We start from the raw sequence: 21,415 nt of genomic DNA, 5'->3' as shown, positions 1-21,415 counted from the left end.
TAATCAGATGGCAATCATCACAATCCCTTCTTGAGAAAGAATAGAATGGAAATCATATTGCAACTGGGTCTTGTCAGATCACCTGAGGCTTCTGATATGAAGCTGTCCTTGACATCAAATATGACAGTATCTTCACAGTCACCAATACGCATGTGGATTCTACTTCCACAGTCCATGGTGGAATTGTATCACTGCACAAGAACTATATGGCTCTTCTACTTGATGTCCTTCAGGCTTCTGGGAAGTGGATTTCAAAAATCTCGGGAAGATTAAGGTGGCCAGTTCTCACAGAAATTAACTTAATATCATGTCCCACAAGAAAAACTCACCGTCCTTTTTAAAGGGGCTTTTGGAGACTCCTCAAGTCCTCACAACATTCATACTTAAAAATCTGCAAAACATTATAAAGCAACGATCTCCCTCCAAGGTTCTCCTTGGCTGTTCTAATGGATAGAGCAAGTTGTAGGATGAAACTGCTCTCAGGTACTTTAATTGCCTCACTCTCAAAACTCTTCCCTGTCCAATTAATTAGGCTATGATTTGTTGCAACATTTCCTTCAGCAACAAGACTGATTTTAGGTGTTGCTGTCTTCACAACCCTCCCTCTACTTCTCACACTTATACCTTCGTACTACAGAGCACTGACCCCTGCATCTGGCCAAGAATATGTCCAGACAGAAACCACACTGTCAGCTGGATCAGGGAACTGTTAAAATATATTCCTTCTAAAGCCAGAGGATTTCCTTCCTCTGTTGACTGCACAGCCTATAAAAAACTGTCCCAGTCTGAAAGGATGATGTAGGAAGGCTGCAAACCAGCAGTCATGGAGAGCAGAAACTCCTGCTGCCAATACTGTTAAGAACAGAAAGAGCACATGGGGCTGTGTGTGTAGATAGAAGTGACCTTTTAGCTTCAAGGGGTGAAATACCTCTCATCTGCTCTGGGACCCTGACCATCACATGCACCAAAATAAATCTCTGATGAAAGTTCCTGCAAAATACTGTCCTCTATAGGCAATGTTGGCAAATAATCTATACCACTAGGATCTAAAGAAGGAAGGGAAACAAATAACAATAAAAAAACCACAAACAATCACTCCTACTGTACAATTGATAAGCACATTCCTAATCTTACTGTACCCTCATTCACAAGAAAATAGCTGTTAGGCAACAGATAGATTCTTACGTCAAGTAGTTACCAACATTGAACAGCTTACTTCATTTTCAGCTTTGTGATGTTGCTTTTTAAGCCTACAAAATGAAGTTATAAACATGAGACCACCAAAGCTCCACTAATCTTATTACATCTCCCTTTCAGAAGCTATTTGTAGCATCTTTACTGTAATTGTGTCTTAGTAATCGCAGAGTTTAGCATCAGCAGCCTTACATATTTCTGAGTTACTGCTCAAAATGACTCCACCTGCATCTTGCAATCATAGATCACAACCTCAGTAAGCAATTGCTATCCTTCTGTGTAGTAACAAGGCCTTGACTCAGAATAGAGGGGAGGCATTGGCATAGTTGGCGAGATCCCTGAAGGTGAGATTTGCAAGGCGGCCTACGTATTCCAATGGCATCCCAGGTAAGCAGTTACTACTGTAAATCCAAGCCCAGATGGAGACTGAACATCAAATTCCCACCTCCTCACCAACCAGTCTGTTCAGAAATGCTTTGCACTCATGCCACTAACACACCAGCTTTTGTGCAGAACAGTACACAAGCAACTATTTGCAGAGTTGCAGAGCTCTTCCAAAACCTCACTGATCTTGAAGGAGCTGCAAACATCATAGTAAGCATGGAATTTGTAAGAGAGACTCATACACTCAGTTCCCACTTCAGTCAATGGGATTAAGCAGCCAAGGTACTCTTTATCCCACAATTAAATCCCCAGAGAGTCCACAATTTAAGACGTTAGCCCTTGCACTGGAACAAGAACAGTTACTATTTTTAGTACAGGCCCGGTTTGCTACATCTTTGTGATTTGTAATGTTGTTCTTAGTTTGTGGTTAAACAGTTTGCACGCTGAGCTAACAGAGTACAAACTTAACTGCTGTTCTACAGACAAAGTAGCTAATACTAGTAATATTAGATCCAGGGGATTTCTAACTTGGTCTCTTTTTGAAATCCAGAAATATCTTCTGGAATCACCTCAACAAAATTATGTCTGAACACAGATTATCAAAAGTTATTATAAGCTTTCCTGAAATTTATTTAAGGAAAGCAAACATTCTTGTTATTAATTCTTCTTATTTTTGAAAACCATATACTACATCTAACTGTATCGCAATACTTCTCAATCCTGTCTTTGTAACACACAATCCTCTGATCAGAGTACTGTTCAGACTACATACAGCACAACACAGCTCATTTTACATCTCCAACACTGCACCTAAGAAGCCATGGGGATTTTACAAGGATGATGTTGAGATGACAGTCCTTCAAAGGTCTGGAAAGGTGTACGGTTAGAAAAGGTCCCCAGATTTTTTGTTTCGAAAGACTGGATGATCCCCATAGCAAATGGGGAGCAGTTACTACCTGGAGCATACAGCCCTGAGACTACAGAAGAAGTTCTCACCTTTGTTGAAACTTCTGCAACTAGGTTTTGTTTATTTGGGTCTGCAAACTCCACGGGTTGACCTTCAAATTCAATCTTCCCAAGTACTGTGCCCTGTGAAAATACACCAGTAAACAACAAAGCATGAGCAATGGAGAAGCTGTGAACACCGGGAAAAGGTGCTGACAGGCACAGCAACCAGAACAGCTGTTTAGAGACGGTGTCTTGGTGGCTTATAACCATTTCTAGCAAGGTTTATGAGCCTACCTTGGTATCAAAAATCTGTTTGAAATCATTCATTCAGGCTAAAGGCATAGTCAGAAGTAAAATTTGTTAACAGGCAATTTGGCAAGCTGTCTAATGACAGTAAAATGCATAGCCTTCCAAGAAGATCAGAATTCAGATCCCCAAATAACTGTTGTGTAAATCTGGGAGTAATCCACAAAGCAGTTTGAAGCTTCTTGATTTTGGAAACCCACTGTGAGGTCTTCAGCCACCTCCTGTGGATAGCTACAGGGCAGCAGAGCTAGGGTAAGGCAAAGTTATGTAGGAGACAGGTCAGCACAGCTGTTTTCTGAATAAGCTGATAAAAAAAACCACCAAACCAATCAACAAAAAACCACCAGCAAGCTCTACTCTTTATTGCTGTTTCCACCTCACAGAAGCTAGGACACTTTTGGTCTGTCAGCAGCATATCCTTCTCCACCTTCTGCTCATTAAATTTCTCAGTGGAAAAATCCTTGTTTTGGCTTAGCCCCACTCCTGGAATAAGTGAGATTAATCTAGGGTTAACCTCTCCTTAGCAAGGGGACAGGTGTGCAACACAGAACTTTTCAAGGATGGAAGAGGAAAGCAAAACAGCGGAAATCAATGTTTTGTTGTGACTTTTAATACACAACACTTTCATGATAAAACATGTTAAACTCAGCTTTGCCCTATGGATATGAGACAAGCACGCACACCAGGATTGCTCACTGGGTTTAGCGATACTTCCATGGTTGGCCGTACCTGAAGTATCCTTGTCATTTTCCTAGAGCAAGAAAGAGCCAGCATCTTGCATTGCCATGCACACTACTAAGGCTAAGTTTTAAAGACAGAGTTTTGCTCTTAACAGTGGCTGACATCCTATCTCACCTTAAGCAGCACCTTACACCAAAAGCTGCTCCAGGCTGCTTTGCATGGAGCAGAGCTGAAAAGATTAGCATAATCTTAAACAAGTCAAGCTCTTGGGAACCACAGGAACTGCTGTGTGCCACCATGCAGTCTGTCCCACAAACGCTGATGACAAAGCCCTAAAGCCATTGCTCTCAAACAGGAACCCTGTGCCTTTCCTTGCTCCCACACTACTCAGCCAAATGGTGCCCTGCATTTACTTTTAGAGTCAAATTTAGCAAGTCACTACTCCTTTTGCATTTATAATAATGAAACCCTGTTGTCACTCGCAATTTATAAACCAACATGGAGTGAAATACTAAGCTGTTTTTTTAACCTGAAAAGATTGGGAGAAAAGGCTACGTTACGCATTATTTTAAGAGCCATAAACCAATAACACTCGGAGTCCCAGTATAATGGGCTTTACTACCATACACGGCTAAGTTACAGCATACACATTGAAAGCATATTTACTTTCGATGAAGGGAATGCTGATCCATTACACAGCATGTCTCAAGAAAGTAGAAAATGTATTGCCAACTTGTTTTGTATTAAACTGCATTTGTCTGCTGTCTGTAAGAGCAGGACAATGCCCTGTCTTCCCATAAGAATTCATTTCTACAAATATTCCCCCATTCAGGCTGGGTGGTTCGTATTTTGCTCTGTGGAATGAAAGAGGGTGTGTGCTTGGATTGCAGACTGCAAATTGATCACCTAAAGAAAAGAGCAGCTTTGAATAATACGTTACAAAAGAGCCTCCAAGGTGCATTTACATTCAAACTGGCTTTGATCACTGTTTTAGCCAGTGTGAAATGTACCTCAACATTAACCTCCATTCGGTAAGATAATCCTGCTCACATCCTTCAGTTGTCGGCTCTTGGAAACCAGAGAAATGTAATAACTATTAAAAATAATATCTGGCTTCAACCAAAGAAAACTAGGCTGAGTTAGCAATCCAGCCTAGGTTATTGTAGGCATTCCGTTGTCTCTGAGGAGCGGGAGAATTTCCACTGGCCAAAGGTGGTGCTGTATGTGACCTAATATCCATAGTATCTCACAAAGTTACTGATCTCTCTGTTAATATCTGTGGCAACATGTAGCTGACACTACTACTACCTGCTGTGTCTAACACACCAGTGTGACATAGCTACCTGAGGCCTTTCATTTACATCTGCTTGTGCTGGCTCACTTATGTAGAACAGGAAACCCAGAGCAGAGCCAAGGAGAGGGGGCTCCCTGAGATCAGAGCATTGTCTCAGCCATACAGAAGACACAGAGCCTTTGGAAGAGCACAGGGACCTGAGCAGCATCTGAGGTCAAGACAACCCAGCAGAAGTATCCCAGGTTTGCTGCACTGTTAGGAAAAGAGTCCACCAATAGCAAGGTTAATGCAAGTGGATCAAGGGAAGCATATCATACCTTACTACGAATTAATTTGGACAGCATTCTGGTATCAATCCCATACAGTGCTGGCACCTGAAGAAAACACAAGTGAAGGATAAGTTAGAGAGCATGGAGCTAAGACAGAGGAAGACAGCAGCCAGATCACTTTGCTGAGAAGAACATGTCCGTGTTCAAGGAGCTCTGGCTCTTAGCATCGCTATTACCAAGACTTCCTCATTTCCAGTTCTTCACTTCTTCTTCCTATTCCCACTCATAAATAGCTTAGTTCTTCAAATCTAGTTTCTGCACTAAAAAGCACAAAATAAAAAGCTCATGTGGGCAAATATGTCTCACTTCTGAACTCCATTTTGCCTTACTGAAAAGCACCTAACCCTCCCAGCCATTACAAGTCACTGGCAGTCTACTAACACGTCCTTGACTCCCACGGCTTCAAGTCAGTGCGATTCTGGCAGCTACCATCTCTCAAGGTTACAACCATGGCAACCACTAGCAGCAGCACTACAGAAACATTTGATGTGAGAATTGAATATGATCTAATGTGTATCGTGTTTATGGAGAACAAAACATCTCCATTTAATTAACATTCCTTCTGGACAGATCATGGAAACACCATTGCACCCTGAAAAAGAGAAATAGATAAAGAATCAGAGAACTAATGAACACACAATGAGCCCAGTACAGACCTGTGAAGACATCTCACAAGAAAAGTGGTTACCAGCTCAAAGCCAGCAGTTCTTTCGCATGTTCCCATATGTACAGGTCTGTTCTCATCATGTAGTTACCCCTAGATTGCTCACCTGTTCTTCCTGCAACCACTCTCCCAGGCTCCTAGTAGCCTGCCAGTGGCTGTACTCATTGCTGTAATCCAGCACTAGCAAACCTGAAACCTGCAGAGAGAAGAAACATCATGTTGCACTGAAGGATCACCTTGTACTTCATAGAATCATAGAATGGTTCTGGTTGGAAGGAACATTTAAAGGTCATCTAGTGCAACCTCCCTGCCATGGGCAGCGACACTTTCCCCTAAACCAAGGTGCCCAAAGCCCCATCCAACCTGGTCTTGAACACTGCCAGGGAGGAGACAGCCACAGCTTCTCTGGGCAACCTGTGCCAGGGCCTCACCACTCTCACAGAAAAGAATTTATTTCTTATATCTAATCTAAAACTACGCCTTTCAGCTTGAAGACATTACCCCTTGTAAAAAGTCCCTCTCCACCTCTCTTGTAGGCCCCTTCAGGTACTAGAAGGCTGCAGTAAGGTGTCCCCGCAGCCTTCTTTTCTCCAGGCTGAACAGCCCCAACTCTCTCAGCCTTTCCCCATTGGAGAGGTGTTCCAGCCCTCAGACCATTTTGGCAGCCCTCCTCTGGACCTGCTCCAACAGGTCCACGTCTGTCCTGTGCTGAGAGCTCCGGAGCTGGGCACAGGACTCCAGGTGGGCTCTCACCAGAGTGGAGCAGAGTGGCAGAATCCCCTCCCTCGACCTGCTGGCCACACTGCATTTGATGCAGCCCAGAATACGGTTGGCTTTCTTGCCCTGTACCTTCTGAGTTTTGACTATTCATCCACTGCAAACCATACCACGGATAGGACACAAGGCTACGCAGACATGATGTGACTGGTCTTATATAACAAAAAGATAGCAAAACTGAGTCTTCACAGGGGGATTGCGCAGAACAGGTACCTGGCAAAAGGGTAAAGACTTCATACTCTGTCGTGGTTGTACCTGGGCCCTTTTACTTAGGTAATTCATAGAATAACGTGGCTTCCAGGTAACCAAAGCTACAAATTGCACTGAACTGAGAAAACACTTCTTGTTAGAAAGAAAACGGAAATGTAAGACAAGACAAAATGTTTTAGATTCATTTTTTGCTTAAGAAAGCTTTTAGCTTCTAAGCAACATTTCATTTCAAAAGTCAGCTCCATTGTCCAGTGGAGTCAGGCTTATAAAGGAGTTGTTTCATGTCAGGACAGGTAAAGCGTTTCACTAGTTCTGCAATTACATGCTTCTGTTTCATTTTTCAGTACTTCCACCACTGCATGGACACAGCCCTTCTCCTAGCCAATATTCCCTGTCACGACAGTGTAAATACTGCTTCTCCTGCACTAGTACGTACAGCCTTCTCCACACAACTGTCACCTCCCCTGTTTATGGTAGTACAGGCACATAGAGAAAAGTCTCAGTGCACAGAAACTTCTCATTCTCACCGGCATTTGATCTCTCTGTGGCAACCAGTCCTGGGCAAACACAGATAAATGCGAGGCAGAAAAGAATGTGGGGAAAAAAGCCATCCAGGAGAGCAGTTCATAAAAACTGTAGCATGTCAATCACTGATCAGAAATACATTGCTTTCAGACAGCACCTGGTCTGGTACAGAAAGCAACTGGATTATCTTTCACCACCATTCCCCCAAAGGACAGTATCCAAAAGAACAAAAAGAAAGGCTGACTATCATTGATTCCCTCTCACATCTATGAGGGTGCCAGTAAACTCCTGCGCGCACACACTCTGGCTGCTAGCACCACCCTTTGATCAGCTTTGCATCTGCCACTCTTACCTTGATCCTGTCAGACTCCAGAAACCTCCTGAGGCCCATTTCATCCAAAGCAGCCGTGTCAGGCACTCCACCGTTCCCAACTATGGGGTTAGCCAGTGTAAGAATCTGTCCTTTGTAGCTGGGATCTGTCAAGGCTTCAGTGTATCTAGATGAAGAAGCAATAGAAGAAAAGTATATTGGTCTTGAAAAGTATATTGGAGTTGAAAGGAAAACAAAAGAGCCAGTGAAAACAAGACAGGTCTGAATTCTCATATGACAAAAAGACAGAAATGGTATTCATGTGAAAGCATTCTCAGTGTAAAAGTAAACGCATTTGTGAATCTGCCCTGACTTTGCCACCTGTGATTAAACGTTTGACACTGAAAACAAGGAAAGGCTTTGGCTTCTTATGCTTCATTTAAGAAAAGCACAGGAGCTATTAAACTCAGACTCCTTGTAATTTAACATACGGTAAACAACTACACACAGAGCAGAGTGCTCACAGCACTGCAGTAAGTGCATGGCGTATCACTTGACCCACAGATAACAGCTTGGGCTTGGTCATTCCCTGGGCACTGCATGTGGGCAGTGCTTTCTCATTGCTGTGTTCTTCCCTTCATGTGGTCTAAAAACTTGCCCCTCTCAGTGGCAACAGAACGCTCAAACTGAAAAGCCAACAGGCAACAGAGTTGTTTGCCCAGAGTTAGTCCCTTCCACAGTGTGGAGCTTGCAGGTCTTGAGATGTTCAGGGCTGTAACTGCCCTTTCTGTGGGGGAGCAGGTAGACAAATCTATGCCTATCTTTTTATGTAGGTATCAGGGAAACAGCTGTGAATCATCCTTGTGATTCCTCACTACTACTCTGGGTTCTTCTCTCCTACCTGCTCTGTCAACAAACCCTGCCATGGTACCACTTGTGCAGCTTCTCTCAGCAGAGGCCTGGCCTGTCTTCTAGGCAATCTCCAGATTCCCACCCACAGGACACTATACATTTCCCCTGACAAGACCCCTATGCGCTTGGAAGTTGGTTTGTGTATCTCTGAAGAAGGCAAGATGGAGGCAATGCTTTGCGATTCATCAGTCCACTCCGGTCACAAGGCTCCAAAGCATGCCCAGGCAGAAGCCCCAGGAATAGCAACTTTGTTCAAGAACCTGCCTGAATAGCCTTCTCAGCAAGGACAGGTCTAAAAGCATGGTGGAACCTTCTTCTTCAGTGGAGGATCAAACTTAGGATTTTGCAAAGTATCAGCTCTGGATCTGGTAGATCCAGTCTCACTTTCAACCTCAAAGAGGGCAACAGGTTAAACATGGTCTGCATGCGTATGTTCCTATTCTTCAGCTTCACATTAACACAGTCTTTCACTTTCTCCCTTCTACTGTAGCATACTGTTGCAGCAATCCATTAAACAATTGCCATCTTTCAACCCAAAAGCAGCTGTAATTTAGCAACATCTGAAGTTGTCCACACAAATATTTAGCCAAATGGATAAAGACACTTCAGGATGAATCTGCCCTATACAAACTATGATTTATTATTGTCATTATTGTTTAAACAATACATAATTGACAACTCCAGCCATCTACCAGATATCAGCAAGCCACAAGAGATATTTTTGTAGAACATCAGATTTCCTGACAGAAGACTAATTGTCAAACACTGGCAAACTCTTCACAAAACCCAGAATGGTTGCAGGCAGATATAGACAACGCAGCACACTAGCCAGCTCTGAGAAATGACATGTTGAATGAGCAATGGCCATGAAATATTTTCAGGTAAGCCTCTCCTGCTGTTCAAACCTATACTGCCTGTTGCAGGTAAACAACCTCACAAAGTGCAGTGTGATCACAGAACTGCAGTGAGTGAGTGACCCATGCACATTTGGCATTGCGCTCTCCTTCTGAGTCAATTGGTTATGCTTCCGAAAGTCTCTTTGTTAATGACAAAGCTAATGTAGTTAACCTTTGCATGTTATTTGTAATCAGGAAACAAGGACAGAGAGCCTTTGGGATTGGCTGGTGTACGAAGGCACAGCACCGCACTGAGATGCAATGCCCTTTAAGCAGGCACAATGCCTTGTGGAGCACAGAGAAGCAGATGGGAACGCAAGCTCCAAAGATGCTGCAAGGTCTAATCCTTGCTGTGCCTGGCCAAAGGCCTGCCTGATTTCAGTAAATTCCTATCAATCAGTTCTCTTGCTAGAATATCATGGGAAACACACGCAGACTTATTGGAAGCAAATGCATTTACTGAGATGTTTTAAACATGGAAACATTTTATGACTTGTAATTCTTATTAATTGCAAATCTCCTCTCCTTTTTCTTCCTATACCAAACAGATGGCTGCAACACTAGGATTTTTTTTTTTGAGCAAATGTTTCTGAAAAGTTCATCCTCTTGCTTTCCTAATGAACATTCAACCTTCCACGCCCAAAACAGTGCTCTCTGCCCTCTATGCCAGAGTAATATGATAACTTTTCAGCCAGCTTCAGCTGCTTCAAGCCTGAAAGCTACACACACATGAAGTGCTTTGCCTCCCAGTTCTATGACATGAATCAGAACATGGGAGTCTAGATGAGGAGACAAGGTGCAGAGCAGCATATTAATCATCCCAGTACAGAGCCCATGATGACCCAACTTCACATCTAGAAACATCCACTTCACGGAAAGCAGTGGTCTGAGGCTTAACAACAGCCATGGCAAAATCACCCCTGTGCTAGCCTCTTGCTCCCTACACTGACAAATTGCTGCACGCCCAGATAGTCTGTAAAAGGCCCCAACCCTGGGCACCTCCTTCACACAGCCACTCAGCCTCTTACTGTGTCAATGAAAAGAGGTAGCTGAGTTCCTCTGGATACATAAGGTCTTGATCTCTGTGCTCAGGAGCACTAGGCAGAGCTACAGGGTTTCTTTCACTGGACAGCAGTCCCTGGACTGGTAGAAAATCTGTCACTTTTATGATCTGCAACAATGCTGAAAACTCTTATCTTCCTCTTCTCCAAATCAATCAATGAAGGTCATGTTCCGTGAGAGTGCTCTGAAGATACAACCTTACATTTTGAATGTTCCCTCCATACCCATATGCTCCCCAGCACAGAAGAGATCGCTCGTTCACAGGCATCTTCTCCAAATCACTAGAAAATGAGCAAACACAGCTTCTACTGCCACAGTACATGTGGAGAGGAAATTAATTCATCAAGTCCTCCTTGACTTTTGTGATGTGACAAGATTTATTGCCCGTAATCTGTCACCAAGAAGAGAACTCTGGTGCCCTCCATCATTCTGATCTATATTAAACAGTTGCTTGTTGGCAGGTATATTAACACAGCCAGTAATTAGTGCTGTCAAAATACTTAAATAATTGCCTTCTAATGCAAAACTTTGCAAACACATTCCCCTCCGCAGCAATTTAGCAGTCTCACCAATGAGATCATTTAAAAACTCACCCTGTGAGTACTGGTTTCTCCAAAGGATAGCAGAATTTGGGGAATGCAAGGCAGCTGGGTAAAGACAGCTACAAATGACTGCAGAAGAAGCTCAAGCACCAACAGCCTCAGAGCTGTCTCACCTCCCCAGGGACACGTTCCTCTCCTAAACAAAAGCCTTATTCCTCTGGGCAGATTTCCCCTGCTCAAGCAGTTCAATAAAAGCACCAGCAGCATTTGGCTGCCATCTTAAGTCAGCCACTGAATTCTACCACTCAAGATGACAGAGTCATGCTAGGTTAGGCATGAATCTGATCCTACCATTTAGCTGGAAAGGGCACAGAGTTTAAATGCATCCTTAACCATGGTATGAGCCAAGAAATGTCATAAGGGATAGGTCATATAGGTGACCAGCTTGGGAACCTCATGATTTAAAAATTTTGCACTCAGAAGCTAAGTTCCATTGCTCAGAAGGCCGCAGATACTTCAAACCTCTATATTTGATCAGGGCACTCAAGGGAGAACAGAGACAGCTCCTCTGCTCTGACTCGGTAGTGGCTGCATTTCAATGGGAAGTTATCAAATCCCTACATACCTCACTATCATGGTTAGTTATATCAGTCTTTAAAGTTACTCATCACCACAAAATGCTATGACACAAGGCGACTTCCTGAAGTCTTTTCATTAACTATCTGTGTCTCTCTCTGTATCCCTGGACTAAAGTGTTTTCTTATACAGACTACTACGTGCTTGAATCAGGACCCTATGAACTTGGAAAAGCCAGCTTTCACACTTTAACAAGCTCCCAGAGAAGTTTTGGTGCTTATATCTCATTTGCTTTTTGCCTTACCCAGAAAGACCAGTGTTGAATACAACTTCCCCTGCTGTGGAGGATGGATAGCCAAAAGAATAGCCCTTCATCTTCGTCCCATCTTCCAGCACCAAGTTCGCTGTCTGCGCCTAGAGAAAGGCACATGAAGAGACTCATATACAGGAGGAAAAGGCCCGATGTTTATACAGGTAACACATAGGACACGTGCTCTCACACCTCACTTTGTAAGTATTCCTGCCCCTCTCCCATTCCCAGCTGCCATACTGTCTCTTTTACTAGTTTCCTGATGTTATTTTTTCCTTCTAACTCTTAGGAAACATCATGCTCCTAATGAGGGCAAGGCAGCTGGCAAACCTCACCACAAGTGGAGCATGTGCTGTGCTATCACCCTTCCATATCACTTTGTTCATTTCTTTCACTCATTATATCTTGTAATTAACCAATATCATAACTCTGTGGGGTAAAGATCACTTGTCTCTCCTCCTTGTTTGCTCTAGGTTTGCTGCTGAGTACGCTGGCTCTCATCCAGCCATGACCTTTGATAAGTGCTTAACTTCTGTTGCAACTGTACAGCTAGGCCACTGAAAATAAGTGTACATTTAGTTGGACTGGTGTCAGACAGCAAAATTCAAAATACCAGTCCATTCCTCTGTAGGACACAAGAGAGGAGCTCGTGGATCAGACAGATACTCATGGTCTCAGTTACCTCAGAAACGGTCATAAATTGTCCTGGAAGAGGTAGATGTGGAACAAGCAGCCTAAAGGAAAAGCTCCCATAAAACCACACCTGTTTCAGAGAGTGTTTAGCAGAACTGAGTCCCACACTAAGCACAGGATCCCTTGCAGGCTTAGTCACTATTTTACAGCTGAGGAAGACGGGACACAGAGAACAGCTTTTATGAAAGTCATTAAGAGATTCAGTGGCACAGCTGGGTCTTTGCACATACCAGACTAAACACACTCTCTTTTGCCTCATTTGGAAATCAAATCTTTCTTAGCCTGTCCAGGAATTGGAAGGGAAACCACCTGAGAACTCCAGCTTCTACCAAAAAAAATAAAAACAAAAAAACCCCCCCAAAAAACAGTATATGCACAACAGAAATGACAGAATGAGTTGGGAGATTCCTTCAGGCAGTAGAATCACTGATGACAAGCAGGGAAAGAGAGAGAGTAAGAAAAGCTCAAAACAGATTTGCCATCAAATTTCTGGGCTTAATAGAACTTGGACGATGAACCTTTTGGGCCCTGAGAAATTTCCACTTCTGGAATGCAAGCACAGCTGCCTCCTGGGCACAGAGCTGCAGTCACAGAGCAATGACCAGTGCAAAAACCCCAATGGTCTGCACCAGAGGAGATGTGCCAAACATGCCCACCAGGCAGCAGCTCTCACCATGATTTAACTTCATACTGGGTTTTTTTTTTACAAAACAATTCCTCTTACTGGGATCTTGGTAAAGAAAAATCAAGATCAATTTTCTGTAGAAAGGAGCATGAGAGCTACTTTCCATTAGCCATAAGTCAGAGGAACAATCACAGCAAAGAGAAATTTCATTCCTAGTATTGAACTTTTTGTAACAGTCACGACAAACAGTCATCTAGAGCTCCTCCACAGTTACAAATACTGAACAGATCAATTACTAATGTACTACAAAATACACCAAAAATCAAACTCCACTGCCAAATAATTGAATTCTGTGCTTCTGGGATGCTTTTAGCCTTGCATTTTTTTCCTCATTAGTGTCGAACATCCAGTCATTCTTGAAAGATTTAGCCATCATTTTCTGAACCTTCCCAAACCAATGGATGGAATAGTCAGCAACATCAAAAGGCACCCCACTCCCTGTCCCCAGTTACAAATATAGTTTTTGTGGCTAAATCCCCTATATTTATCCCAAATAAAAGTTACAGTTTGGTCAGCTCCCTAATCTCACCAAGTCTCTCATTCCAGAAATCTGCCACACACTCAAAGCATTAAAAAGCCTGGGTGCCTCACACTGGGCTTTGGACAGGACCTCTGCTCTTTCTGAAGCCTGCTGAAAACCCAGCCCATGCTGCCAACATGGAAGACTGACTGTAGGAACCAATTTCTCTCAGCCTTCATTTCAAGAGATGGATCCCGTATTTGAGTCCACCCAAATATCAACTCAAGTTCAATCAACTCCTACCTCTCCTTGGAACAACTTGGAGTAATCGCCTGAATTGCAGTCTGAACTACAAAGACAGCCTGGGAGAATGCTCCAGCAAGCAAAGTCCACAACAGTGGAATGACCAGAAAAGTCAAGATCCATCTAACTCCTGAGGGCCACAATCCAGAGCAATCATTGTGACCTTTAAGAACTTCGTCCTCACTATAGTACTTGACAGAAATCTCCACATTTTTCCTCCCACCACACGCCACCTGCCCTCCTACACACCAGACCAGCACAGAAATAATATCTGTTGAACAGAAGCCCTGTTATACTATTACAGTCCCTACACAGTGTTAAAGTAATGTAGAAGAAAGTCCCTGAGCAACCATAACCTGCCTGCAAGTTCAGCTATAGGACAGATGTTCAAATGTTTCCCTCCCTTACTTGATTTATTATTCCTAATTAAGTGGTAGGTTGGTTTGTTGAGCATTCTAGAAGCAATTATTCTTGCTTACATTTTCAGCGGAGGTGTTACCATATCCCTAAGCTGCTAGCCTACCTTGTCTTTTCAGTTTTGTTTTTAATGTGAAAAGTGATTTACAGGCTATAAAGAAGGCCAGGTGGCTCAGTCAGGGATTAGTTGGGAAAGATTTTCACTTTCAAAAAAAAAAAAACAACAAGCAAGAAATCAGCAAAAACCCCAGAGTTTCTGTGAGGTCCTTTTCTCTCCACTCTTCTCAGTAGCTTCCCCATGTAGTCTCAGATCAATCTCTGTTGTGGTCTCGGCTAAAACGTTTCTTCCACAAACACCCCCAATGTGAGACACACCATTTGCAATCTGATTTCTCCTTCCTACACACCAGTAGCTTTAGCAGAGCTCCCTGTGCTCCAGTGAGTCTGCAGGGCTCTTGAAGAGCTTTGAGGAAGGAGATGGCTAACAGAAAGGGTCATGCTGTTACTGTGGTACTGCTAGATTTTGTGCATCTTGTCCAAACAACTTGAAAGGTTAACTACTTCAGGTCCCACTTTACTAAGGACTTCACACACGAAGTAAACAAAGCACTGTAGCAATTAAAAAAAAAAAAACAAAAAACAACAACCAATAACAATAAGAAGGTAAAAAACCAGATGAAATTAGTTCCAGTTAGTTCCCTGCTCTAACAGCCCTTCCCATCTACAGGATGTATGATAAAGATCTGCAAAATCTCAAGAGATCTGCAGTACAATTTGTTTTTTTAAGTGTCTCTACTATAAAGCCCTGTACTGGAAAGTAAACAGGTAATTTTTCCTCTTTTCTACTTGCCTTACAGAGTAACCAATCAAGAGAGTCAAGTTCTTCCACCTCCAGAGAAATCCCTCAGTTTGTCTTGGCAAGACCAAGTTGAACCCTGAACAGTGGGCTGCTGAAGGACTATGAGTATGCCGAGTACTGAAGCCAGGATGGGCACTGATGTACAGCAGAGACACAGATGGGACTCAATTTCCATGCAGATCAGTTTATTTCACTTCAGTAAGACGAAGATAAAACATCTCCCTTCTAAGGCAGGTCATGATTCCATGAGCATGACAGCCTCTGCCACATTTCCCAGCACACAAATCTGGCTGGTTACGTAACAGCCAACATATCAGAAGTGCAGAAGCAGCCAAAAGCCACCAGATTTCTTCTACAGTAGAAAGCTGGTACCAGGACTGTGCTGCACGCGCTCACTCAAGACCAAATAACCAGCAACAAAGGACGAGTTTTCTCTGACAGAAAAATGCCTCTTCCTGTGAGTACCATGCCATCACAGGCTGGAAATCTATCTGCACATTGCTAACAGTCAAGACTTCCTTTGCCAACACTATATATATATATACTATTTTATTTTAGCACATTTGCTTCTGGCTAAACTTAAGATAAGAAGAAAGGGCAGGAATAAAAAAATTAATCAAAAGCCAGGTCCGTGTCTTAGGATACAGCAAAGAAGATTCTCTTGGGCTAACTTTTGGGAGAAGCTTTGGATTAGTTCCTTTACCATCCAAGCCAAAGAGAAAGCAAAGCCAGAAACACAACACAAGGTACCATGGTGGAAAAGTCACAGCTCCTACAACTTAAACTCTTCTTAAGGCTGTTTGCAGCAATGCCACAAATATCTGTTCACGGCAAAAGTCAAAGGAGGAGGGCGAACCAAGACAGGCGAGGCATTTAGCAGAAGTCAGTGAGCATCCCAGGAAATATGCACCTCTCTTCTTCCTCACAGCAGCATCTCACTAAGTTCCCCCCATCTCTAGGGGAAGAGGCCCAGTTTTACCTTCCCTTCACTTTTACCTCCATGGGGAGAGGAGTGGAGTAGCTTGTGACTGATCTTTCTCCTCCTCATCCACCTCTCCGCTTCCCATGCAGTTATTTTCTCAGGTACTTTCCACCTGCCTCAAAATGTATTTGAAAGGCCCTTTTACAGTAATCCGAAATAGTTTCTAAAGCCAGTGCTCAAAAATTTTCCTCCTCTCCCTCTCATTTCTAACAATATTTTTAGCTTGCTCCTCATGGTTTTTATAGCTCTCCCAATCCTCTCCTTACTGAGCCAGCTATACTGTTACAAGCCACCTATTTATTGCTTGTAATACTCTTTACATCCCCATTTAACTGCATTGGGCTCAGATGAGCATTAAAAGATACAAGCTTCAAGCTGCAGTCTCTCTGCCCATTCCTGAATTAGAAGCTTGATTACCCTGAAACCACTGATGCTAAGCACCCCTACAGAGAGCTCACAGGTGTCTCTGATCTGCTGTCTGTGCCCGTCTTTCACCTGTGGATGCTTCATCTCTCCTTCAGAACTGAAGGATGTGACAAAATAGGGAAATATGGACCTGTGAGTCCCCACGTCTCAGACTGCTCAACTACAATGGCATTTCCCCACATATACTGAGTTTAACTGGTCAGAAAACTGTCTTGGGAGAAGAATTATTTAGGCACTCTGCTAAAACTACCACCTCTCCCTCATGCTCTCTAATGCTTTATATAGCTTATACACAGGTTAGAAACATGTTTTCATTATATTTTGTTATGCTTCCCAAAATAGCTCACTGAGAAAAAGCAATAAAAGGCAACTAAACACTCATTTAAGCCTGCAATAATGGGAGAATGGGATCATTATCTATACCGGCATTAGCCCACACACCTTTATTAGTTTGCATTTTACTCTTTCTCCAAACTTCTTACAAATATCCACTATCCCTAATGATGATGGCTGGAACATTTAACCCAGCCTTAAGTCACTACTTGGTCACTTGTCTCACAACTACAGTTAATTTCCATGCTCTGACACAAAGTTATGCAATAGGTTGGGTTTTTAGGACCACTTATCCTTAAATTTTCCCTCAGGCCTGCTGCTTTACTGCTTGCATATGTATATTAGAAAGTCCCTTCAACTTCTGTTTCCATATGTCCCATGGAAAAAGGTGTATAAGCCTGGCACTATCTTAAAGCAAAAGCCTCAGGCCAGGAAAGGTTCAGGTTTTTGTATTCCACATTCTGAACTGAAACAGAACAACGTGGCACCTGGCAAAATTGGCATTAAAAACCTGAGCTGAGAGATCTCAAGAGCCACAGGCTCCTAAACTACACTAGATATCAGCTTTCTTACTCTCCATGAGTTCAAGCATCCACTCTGGCAGCACAAAATCCTTTAGGTATTTGAACTCAAATAATTAAGTCTAATAAGGAACAACTTTCCCAGTGTCCATGCCAAGGCAGAAGATGACATAAGAAAGAGACTTCTGAGGCTGGCTGGCTAGCACCACACCTTCTGGTGAGCCAGGTAGTCACAGTGCAAGTACAAATACTCCACCAGACTCAGCACTTCAGATGCACAGTAGGTCTTGGCTGCGCTGCAATAGATCCTGTCATACACCTTGAAACAGAAAAAAGGCCCGATTCACTCTGACCCATATCTGGGGTGTATTTGCTGGGACTTGAGGTTAAAATAGTTCCCAAGGGTTTCACTCAGCATTGTTTTCTTAACAGGTATTCATTCTCCTTGACTTTAGCATTGGTGTCGTTGGCTTTAAGCAATCACTCTTTAGCTTTACAAGCACAGTATTAGGTAGATGCTAGAACAGTTGGTGCTTCAACTCCATCAGGGTTAGGACAGCAGTTTTCCATGAGCATGAAATTTCTTAACTGTATGCTTCAGCACTATGAGATCTGATCTTGTAGGTCTGTCACTGTGCAGTCCTTCAATGAGTGACACCATCAGTCTGTCTTTTAAGATGCCAGATCCAAACTTCAGATGCTAATCTATCAGTATAAGAATGTATCAGACCCAGTCTGCTACAGGTGCCTACCAAAAATATCCTGGGATATGTAAAGAAAGATGGGGTCTCATCAAAATCTGAACCAGGAATCCTAACCATGGGCTAGGGCTACAAAGCTTTACCAGCGGAAGATGCTTTTTACTGCAGCAGACTTGTAGCCACAGACTAATGTGTCTTTGAACTCCTCTGTGCATCACAAGGCTTCAACTGCTGTACTCTACTCTACAGAGCACGGCAGAAATAACTGCATCATCTCCAAACAGCAAGAGAGGTATCAGAGGCAATAGAGACAGGCAAGGATGGCGTTCGAAAAGAACGCTTCAGTCCAGCTTAGTTGGTTTGACAGTTTCTAAAACTTTAGTGAACTTGAGTGTACCTGCATGGACTCCTGTTCTACAACACATAGCATCAGCATACTGATGCTACAGGCTGTCATCAGCCATAAAACCAAGTGGCCAAGTACAAATCCTGGGCTTCTATCACCTAGACACTGTGACATTTGCCAACAGCACCTCTCTGTGCATTCACAGGTTCCACTGATCCAGCAATACTGGCAGTAAAACTGTTTCCATTTTATCCTATCCCATTTCAATTTGAAGCACACAGCCCAAAGAGAAGAGGTTGTTCAAACTGTCGCAATTTGCTCTCTCACACCAGCAGACACTTTCTAGCCCGGTGCTGAGATTTCAAAACAGAACGACAGGAGCTGACACCTGCCCTAGAAGATGTGAAAAACAGCACTGCCCCACCTGAGGGCTCTGACATAGTTTTAATGTGTGGTCAGTGTTAAACCAACATAGCTTCACCAGCCTAAGAAACAACCAAGGAACTTGCTCCTCATGTCAGCGCCCTACTTTGTCTTCAGGTGGTGCAGCTGTGGAAACTGGTAACCATGATGGCTTTCTAATTCACAAGAATGACTCCTGTTGTCATCAGGAGGAGGAATAACTTCCTCCTAAGCCAGATCTGATTGCAGAGTCAGGATCAATCTGCTGGGAGGAAGATTACTGTGCTGTGTTTTAAGACAGAGAACAAGGTAATAGTTCATGCCTGCTGTGCACTCTCTGTGAAGGGAAGACAGGTCCATTATCAAGAATGCTGGTCACAACACAGGCTGTTTTCAAGTGCGGGTGAGACAAAGCTAAACTGAAAACTCACATGCTGAAGGAAGAGATGAAAATAGGGATGCCTCTTTCCACATCCAGTTTTTCTCTGCAGCCAATTTTTGTTTTAAAAGTACTGGATCTGTTGCCAGGAGCTCAGAAAACTCCTGAAAAATCAGTGGCTGTGTGGTAGGTGAGAGAAACATTAGTTCTCAGTGGACAGATGTGATACTGATTAGCCTCCTACTCCACCCCCGCAGGTAAGGCAGCATCCACTGGGTACCCACAGCCCAAGTCTCTAAAAGCTCTTCCCCACCACCCACTGAAACATCACTCCTCCAGCTGATAATCCTATTACACTATTCGTTCAACAGGATACACTTCCAAGAGCCCCTTTTCAATGCAACGTGTATGATGACAAAACACTGCCAGTGCTACAAAATTCACACAAAGTCCCATTTCACCACTGTGCTCTGCCACACCTGCCTGAGTTACACTAGCAAAGCTGGTCAAATTGCAGTTCTTGCAACAAAGAACAGAAGAAAGTTGGGGAAGTGAACTAAGGGGTTCAGTACTGTAGTGCCCACTAAATCAAGAACTGATACAACGATGGATTCACAAAGAGTAGTCAACCTCTCCAGTTAATCTCAGAGCCACCGTGGTTTTCAAAACACTGAAAATGGATCCTTCGTGTATCCAGTAGGATTAATCCTGTTTCAGGTGACGCATGTTTTTAAATATCTAGCTGATTCATGCTCATATGGACTGAAAGATCTGCTCTGTTAGCTATCAGTGAAGTGTTTCTAAAGAAAATACCATATAACAATTAACTGAAACCCTGAACTCCCACCTTTTGGTGCAATTTACCCTATAATTTCCATCCCAGACGAACAAAAAGTGTGTTTGCTTAGCTAATAAAACCATTTAGCCAGGCAACCCCCCTTGCTTAGAGTTCAGACAAATCTCCTTTGGTTCAATTTTATGTCTAGGTAAGCCCTGTTATCTGCAGTGAGCTATATCTCAGCATGCCAAACACACCTGTTAAACCACAGTACCTCGGTTACTGTTACCTTGACGCTCAACAACCTGGTACCAGTCCTTGAGAAATTCCAGTGATCAGCAGACACATTGCAAAACTCCAACCTGCCTTTCAAAGTCTTCACCAATTTGCAAGCTGTCAAAATTCTTGTCATCTTGAAAGTTGCTGATTGGTAACTAAAGTTTAAAGAAAACAAGACAAAACAAAAATCTGCTCATATGTATTTCTTCAAGATTTGGCGCCGTCTCTTGCAGATTACAGGGGAAGAGAACAGAGACACCGCAGGTACACTGGACTGAATATACAGTGCTGCCCTCCACCTTCCTATTCATTCTGCCATTAAAAGCTTCTGGTGCAGCCCCACCTCCTCCCGCCCCTCCTTGGAGGGGTGCTTGCTTAGACACCCTTGCAACACTTTTCTTCTTCAGGCTGGTCTCTGAGCACTCTTGGAGTGGTTGCATCACAGGCCAGACACTAGCCCTGCCTGCTGGAAGACAGCAAAACCTGCTAAAGAAATCATACCCAGAACAATTACGACAGTACTCATTCTCTGAAACAAATACTTTACTTTTCAGTAAGAGACAAGGAATAGCACCACTTGCTCTGCTAACAGCACGTGGTCTAAGCAAGTTAAGAGAGTCTGTTCATAGTCTGCTTTTGAGTGCTCTCCAAAGTGTGATCTGGGGTCTGCACGGTAGCTAGTGGGACAGCCTTTGACTACTACAAGAATACTTGTACTAAAAGAAGTGGCAAGAACAAATTCTCTGGAAAGCCGCAGTCTTTATTCTGTGTTTGGAGAGTACACAGTCACTAGATGCCCTAGCACTGGTCCCAAAGTGCTGCCCCTCCCCAAATGAATGAAAAGGACATCACCAGGAAAAATAAATGGCTGCAAGAGAATAACATCTTTTGGTAAAACTTCAATGGGCAATGGCTGAAATAAGGTTAAATG

The 21,415-nt window shown here is 43.2% G+C and overlaps 1 protein-coding gene across 1 annotated transcript in view; it reads right to left on the bottom strand.

The window, feature by feature from the left end:
- The window catches only part of CPS1 (carbamoyl-phosphate synthase 1), a 105,206-nt gene extending 84,589 nt beyond the window's left edge, over positions 1–20,617 (bottom strand). Inside the window, exons 1-6 of the mRNA XM_009944634.2 lie at positions 20,495–20,617; positions 11,915–12,024; positions 7,665–7,809; positions 5,907–5,996; positions 5,125–5,181; positions 2,575–2,667 (exon numbers count right to left, since the gene is read on the bottom strand). Of these exons, the coding sequence (XP_009942936.1) occupies positions 2,575–2,667; positions 5,125–5,181; positions 5,907–5,996; positions 7,665–7,809; positions 11,915–12,024; positions 20,495–20,617 (618 nt within the window). The remainder of the gene's footprint in view (positions 1–2,574; positions 2,668–5,124; positions 5,182–5,906; positions 5,997–7,664; positions 7,810–11,914; positions 12,025–20,494) is intronic.
- Positions 20,618–21,415: the final 798 nt, after the last annotated feature.

The sequence above is a fragment of the Opisthocomus hoazin genome, chromosome 9 (assembly GCF_030867145.1).
Source record: "Opisthocomus hoazin isolate bOpiHoa1 chromosome 9, bOpiHoa1.hap1, whole genome shotgun sequence".
Taxonomy (NCBI): domain Eukaryota; kingdom Metazoa; phylum Chordata; class Aves; order Opisthocomiformes; family Opisthocomidae; genus Opisthocomus; species Opisthocomus hoazin.
The sequence above is the reverse complement of the archived record's forward strand: the minus strand, read 5'-3'. Positions and strand labels throughout refer to the sequence as shown.